The sequence below is a fragment of the Acanthisitta chloris genome, unplaced genomic scaffold (genome assembly GCF_000695815.1).
Source record: "Acanthisitta chloris isolate BGI_N310 unplaced genomic scaffold, ASM69581v1 scaffold3071, whole genome shotgun sequence".
Taxonomy (NCBI): domain Eukaryota; kingdom Metazoa; phylum Chordata; class Aves; order Passeriformes; family Acanthisittidae; genus Acanthisitta; species Acanthisitta chloris.
In genome coordinates, this window is record NW_008655335.1 from 57,347 (window position 1) to 63,841 (window position 6,495).

Genomic DNA, 6,495 nt, shown 5'->3' on the forward strand with positions numbered 1-6,495 from the left:
CTGCTCAGCTGAATGCTTAATGGGTGAAAAGAATCAGATTCTAACAGAAGATGATGTCCACCACTTTATACCTGACCACCTCTGATCCATGACACCTGTGCAGCCAGGAGAGGTGGCTGTGGGTGAATCCCCAGAACACAACTCCAAAGGTTCATAACACTTGCATAACACTTGCCAGAAAATCAGCAATTCAGTGTCTGAGTTCAGTGCCACAGCCCTGCAACCCAGGAGAAAGCACAGCAAAAGGCATTGTCCTGTCTCACTGGCTCCTCAGCTCTAGAAATCAGACGTGGAAGAGAACTTTTAAGTGCAGCTCATGAGCAGGCACTGGGCTCAGCCACAGCACAGCAGCCCAGGAAAGCATTTCTCCCTCAAGCCCTTTGAAGAAGCCTTCCAAAGGCAGCCACAGGAGACTGAACTGCAGCAGAGAACTTCTCTGCAACATGTTTCTAAAATGCCCTTTGGATCTGGTGGAGAAACTTCATTCCAGTAACTTGGAAAGGACTTAAACAGAGCAAAACCATTTGGGATTTAACTAAAATATGTGGGTTTTACCTAAAACACAGCAGAGAAAAATTGTTCAAGTCGCTGAAACCCTTTAAGCTCTTTCCAAGGGTCAATAAACTTTTTTTTTCCCCTTTACAAAAAGTTGGCTATTAATGGAAAGAACTCAGACCCAGAGAGTATCAGAGCTGCCTAAGCTAACTGAATACAAATTGATCTGCACTAGAATACGACTTTTGTGTGTTCTGTTTCTTCAGGACCAACCTTTCTCCATCGGTTTCCATTTCCTCCTCATGTTTGCATAAAACAGATCCAGACAGAAAACAACAATTTACCCAAACCAAGACTCAAAAAACTAAGGGAGTGTATCAATGCCTCTGGAATACTAACACCAAGCAATACCTACTCACTCAGCACATCATCTGTAGGCCACGGGCATTTGGCATCAAACGCTGACTGAACTTCAGAAGCTGTAAGAAAAACCACAAATCTAATGTACTTCCTAATTTAGGTTTCAAAGCAGTACTTGAGCCCAAAGAGCCTTGACAAAACAAGACTCAGTGCTCTGAAAAAAAAAAAATCCCACATTTTGCAGCTTTTTCTAAATATGGAAAAAATGCAATTGCAAATCTTTCAATTTTATTGCTTGCTTGAGCTGTGTGTGGAGCTGCAGTAATGGCCTTTAATAAACTGAGTTGGCAAGGATTGAAAGTGTTTGGAAACAGGAACAATTCATCATTGCTATATAGGCTTTCTGTAAACAACCCCCTGTTGGTTAGAAAGTTGGCCTTAAAGAGAATAAATTGCTTGCTTTGTCCAAAACAAGACCAATAAAAATCTCTGAAACTATACATGCATGTGTATAAACAAAAAAATGTGCAATAATGCACAAGAGCTTATTTTTTTTTGCCTATCTGTAAACTCCCTCTTAGCTACAGTATGTATGGCAGGGGGAAGTGATCAGAGCTGCAAATGATCTGGCCATGACTGAGGAATTTCAGTGTGGGAAACCCTTCTCCTGTGTGGTTCCCCTTCTACAGACAGATACAGTCAGGAGCTATTTGTCAGGCTTGCATGGTTATACACCTTTCCACTATCCTCAATTACACCATTAGACCTTCCATGCCTAACCTTAGCTGGGCAAATCTGGACAGGCTGTTTGATCAGCAGTTTCTAAAAGGACTGGAATAGAAGAAGTAGGAACACCTGGCACGATTCACTTGGTTTGTCACAACTGATTCATCTGAGCAGGAAAGGGATGGTGTGTTTTGAAGAAGTGTGTGACTGTTAGTTTCAAAACTGCTTACCATTTCCAAGCACAGGGTCACAGTAAGAGCTTTGAAAAGCAGCAGGCACAGATAGGAAGTGTCATCTTTTTTATGCAGAAGATTAAAGCATCCACTCAAAACTAGTCAAAACTGTTCAATTGTGATCTCCAATGCATCCTTTTGTTTGTCATTTGGAAAAGGTTTCCTCTGATTTCCCTCCCTTAACCAGAGGGTCTGCAGGAGCAAGAGAAACTTAATGAGCTGCTCTAACTGTGGAAGAAAGAATAGTTAAAGTGATCTGAATCAGTTGTTCTTCTTTAGAAGTGTATCACAGCTTCCATGATGTTCTGACAAGATCTCTTTTTTTTTTTTTTTTTGTGCAATCAGTCTTAAATATTTTCACAGAAGTGATCATTCAGTCAGGAAAAATAAGGTAACATCTGTCGCAGGTTTCTGTTTAAAGCGTAGCTTACAAAGTAAAAAGGGGAAATCCTCCCCACTTCTCTTTAAAAAAATTAAATTAAAATGTACAGGACCAAACACAGGCACTTTCCAAAGAACAAAAATGAAACCAAACCATGAATTATTCGATAGTGATCGATGACAGCTCCGGTTTCGGAGGGTCACCCGCAGCTGCCTCAGCAGTGGCATTAGTCTTTGGCTGCTCTGGCACATCTTCTTCCTTCTCTGCCAACCCACCCAGAGACCCCAAGGGGAAAGTGCTTTCACAATTCTGAGTTGAGGACACCTGTGAAATGACAGGCATTTGGACAGAAGAGTTGCTCTCAAAGCCATGCTCCCCTAGCTCATACTGCCCGAGGGTCTCCTCTTGCTCCTGGTTTAAGTAGTCCGGGACTAGGAAGTCACTAGAAGAGGGGCAAAGGACAGAAGAGAAATGTCATTTCTCACACAAACATCAGCAATATCAGTTACATCACACAAGCTACACACTGCATTGCACAGAGAACAAAGAGACTCATTGCACATTGCTCCAGGATCACAGCAGTGACAGACCTCACTGAGCACTGTGACCTGGGTCTCATTTCAACACACACAAGAATTTAGACACATTCATATTTCCTGCACAGCAACTTCTTATTATTTAGGTTGTATCACCTTGATGAGAATGAAAGTTAAATGTCTGGAACATCATATGGCACTGAAAACCTCATTGAAAAAAGGGAGCATTCAGCCTTTAAAAATAGAAACAAAAACGAGTTCAGCACTGGCAACACGTGAGCCTTTGCCACCCCTGAGGAGAGATCCAGCCAAGAGCAGCAGCAGAGCTCCCTTCAGAGTGGACAGGCTGGAGACAGAGGCACGAGGGGAGGCAGCACGGGCTCTGCTGAGGGCAGAGGAGCTGCCAGCTGCAGTGGGGGTGTGATGCCAACACCATCGTGCTGCAGTGAACAGACTGGTACTGCATTTCCTTCCCCTTTCAGTCCCTTCTGGACAACACTTCTGGAATGAACTCTTACCAGCTGATGGCTGAGTGGATCCAAAGAAATCCCACCAAACTCCAGTAGTGTTTTTAGCACCAGACATGAAGTTTGTACTTGAGACAAGTACATATACTGTCCATGTATGCAGCTTTGTGTGCTTTGGTTCCTCCTGGCAATACCCCATCAAAAGGCAGTGCTGAAACACTGCTTCAATCCCAACTCACTATGAGCTATGCTAAACCTCCTGTGGGTCAGTTCAAGCTGAGGGAAGGCCTCTAGGCAGCTAAAATCACACCCTTTAATCTGACTTTAATGTGACAACAACAATGCAGAGCTTAGCACAACCACAGCATCACCCTCAGAGCTTTCACTCCAGTCCTGGCACAGGAGCCAAGAACAAGATCTGCGTAAAGCCACAGATCTGAAGCACTTGTACATTTAAACAATATTCTGCTGCAAAACCACTGATTGGCTTTCCTGCTTTGTTTTGCAATTTTCTTCAGCCTACATCACCTCTGAGTTAATCAAACAGAACAAGATGCTGAAGTGTTTCTTAGGGGAAAAAGAGTAATGTCTGGAGATGAGGAGGGTGGGATTGTGGTGCTGGGAGTGTTAGAATACACTTCTTTGCTCTGCTGAAGGCTTACACACACCAAGCTGCACTCTCTCTGTAGGTTTCAGAGCTGTGAGATCTTTCTTTCTTCCCTTTTGTAGTTTCTACCTCCAATTCCAGTGGTTACATTTATATCAATGAGACAATTCAGTGCTCATCTCAAGACCCCCTTCACAGTCTTTAGTGTACTTGCAAAGTGTGTGATATGCCAAGTGTTTTGTGTCCTGCTAAACAAATAATGTCCAACTGGCCCTTACTATTTCTAACCCTATTAATCATTTCCTTGCTATTTCCAACCCTATTAGTCTAATAATTTCTTTACTATTTCCAAGCCTATTAGTCTAATCATTTCTTTACTGTGTCCAACCCTTTCAGTCTAATCATTTAGTCATGTTACCTAGAGAATGACAAAGGAGAAGGCATGGGGTCATGCAATCTTTCCACAATACTTGAAATGAGGTGTAAGTCTGTGCCCTGGGTAAGTGAACAGGAGATTTTTGAATAGCAAATCATTTACAGAACTCACAGACATTGCAGGATAGAACACTATGGTTCAACACTATGGTTCACCCCATTAGCCTGGCCAGAGATACTACTGAAAAGAGACATTAAGTAGCCCAGAAGTAGCCTCTGCCATACCCCTGGATTCTTCAGTGCCCTCCTATATAGCTGTAAGACAGATCAGATACAACAGAGAGTGCTGCAGGAATCACTCTGCCTGGAATTAGCTGGCAACCTGAGGAGAGGCACAGCAGGCTGCCCTGCAAGCAGGAAATGATGATTTAGGGTTAAAAAAAAAAAAAAAAAAAGAAGAAAAAAGGCGAAAAAAAAATTAATATATTAAAAAAAAAGCAAGTTTCCCTGTTAGGTTTTTGCTGTGCACCTCACCTGCTCTGGAAGTAGTTTGCTAGCTCTGACGCTTCATGGTTCAAGCTCCGCAGGTGAACGATTAAATTTCCAGAGTTGGTGAACATGGCGCCACATGTTTTGCACTCGTAAATCCGAGGCTTGCGGATAATGTGCCGGGAAACCCGCATGTGGTGTTTATATTCCCCGAAGGAAGTGAAAGTGGCACTACATATCTGGCACCGGAAACAGCGTTTACCTTCGTGCTTCAGGCGATGCATCTTGAGCGAGTAAGCGCGGGTGAACTTTTTCCCACAACGATCGCACTGAAAGGGTTTAATGCCTGTGGGGAGAGAGCAAGGACATGTTCACCTTCTGGGCTGACTGGGCATGGCCAAGAGCCTGCCAGAGTCTACCAGCACAGGGACTGCAGTGATGCTCTGCTGGAGGAAGAAATGCTCAGGTTAACTATAGAGAATCAGAGAATGAATTATAGGATGTGAAGGGGTTGGGATGGAGCTTGGAGATCATCTAATCCCAACCCCCTGCCCAGGGCAGGGACATCTCCCAGCAGAGCAGGTTGCTCAAGGCTTGATCCAGCCTAGCTGTGAACACTAATCAAAGCCAAAATCATCGAATCATCCAGGTTGGAGGAGACCTCTAAGATCATCAAGTCCAACCATTAACCTGTCACTGCTGGTACCTCTAAACCCTGAACCAGATCCTCCAGTGCCAGATCCAGACACCTCTGAAACACCTCCAAGGCTGGTGACTCCACCACCTCCCTGGGCAACATTCCAGTGCCTGATCACCCTAAGAGGGAAAAAATTCTTTCTAGTATTTACTCTGAATCATACCCCTATATTACACCCTCTAGTCCTCTCACTGTGCAGTCTACAACCTCCTCTCTCCAATCCCCTGTCAGGGAGTTGGAGAGAACAGGAGCTCACCCCTGAGCCTCTTCTCCAGGCTAACCAAGCCCAACTCCCTCAGTTCTTGCCCATGTTTTCCAGCCCTTTGCTGCCCTCGTTGCCCTTGGCTGGACTCGCTCCAGTGCCTCAATGGCCTTTGGGCAGTGAGTGCCCAAAGCTGAGCACAGCACTGAGCTGGGACCTCCCCAGTGCCCAGTGCAGGGGGATGAGCACTGCCCTAGTCCTGCTGCCACACTGCTCTTGAGCCAGGCCAAGATGCCCTTGGCCTCCTTGGCCACCTGTGCACTCTGTTGGCTCCCACTGAGCTATGCCACCAGCACTGCCAAGGCCCTTTCTCACCAACAACTCTCCAGTCACTCCTCACCCAGTGTGAGCTGCATGAGGTTGTGTGTCCCAAGTGCAGGACCAGCACAGGGAGCTCCTGTCCCCCTTTGTGAACAGATGAAGAACAGACACACATGTAGTGTGCTCAGCTAAGAACTGCAGTTGGGTTTTGTGACAACGGAGAACTTCATTGAACCTCAGATGGCAGGAACAGTTAGAATGGAGCTACACTGTCTCAGAACCAACCACCACCAATTTCCTAGCTGTGACCTGTCCATAATGCTTCCCCATCTCCTTCCCCACAGCTTAAACTGAACACAAGCCTCCACGGATTAGACCATGGTTTAGCCCCTGAGCCACAGCCAACAAGTATCTGATGCAGCAGTGATCTCACACCGTCTTTGAACTCCTTTGATCTCGGGGGATTCTTGTGCCAGACTGGTTCCCAACAAAGCAATTATCAGCCTACCCTTAATTGCAAGGGTTTTTTCTGGCTGCCTTTGGCCTCGGAGAAGTGCTCTGGCAGGGGGACTGTGTGCACACGGATGCCCCTGTAATGCAGCAGG

General features: G+C 45.4%; 1 protein-coding gene across 1 annotated transcript in view; it reads right to left on the minus strand.

The window, feature by feature from the left end:
* Positions 1-1,864: 1,864 nt before the first annotated feature.
* Positions 1,865-6,495, minus strand: part of LOC103810916 (zinc finger and BTB domain-containing protein 44-like) — a gene marked incomplete at its 5' end in the record, with an annotated part of 6,502 nt that continues 1,871 nt past the window's right edge. Inside the window, 2 exons of the mRNA XM_009083848.1 lie at positions 1,865-2,638; positions 4,716-5,016. Coding sequence (XP_009082096.1) covers positions 2,356-2,638; positions 4,716-5,016 — 584 coding nt within the window. The remainder of the gene's footprint in view (positions 2,639-4,715; positions 5,017-6,495) is intronic.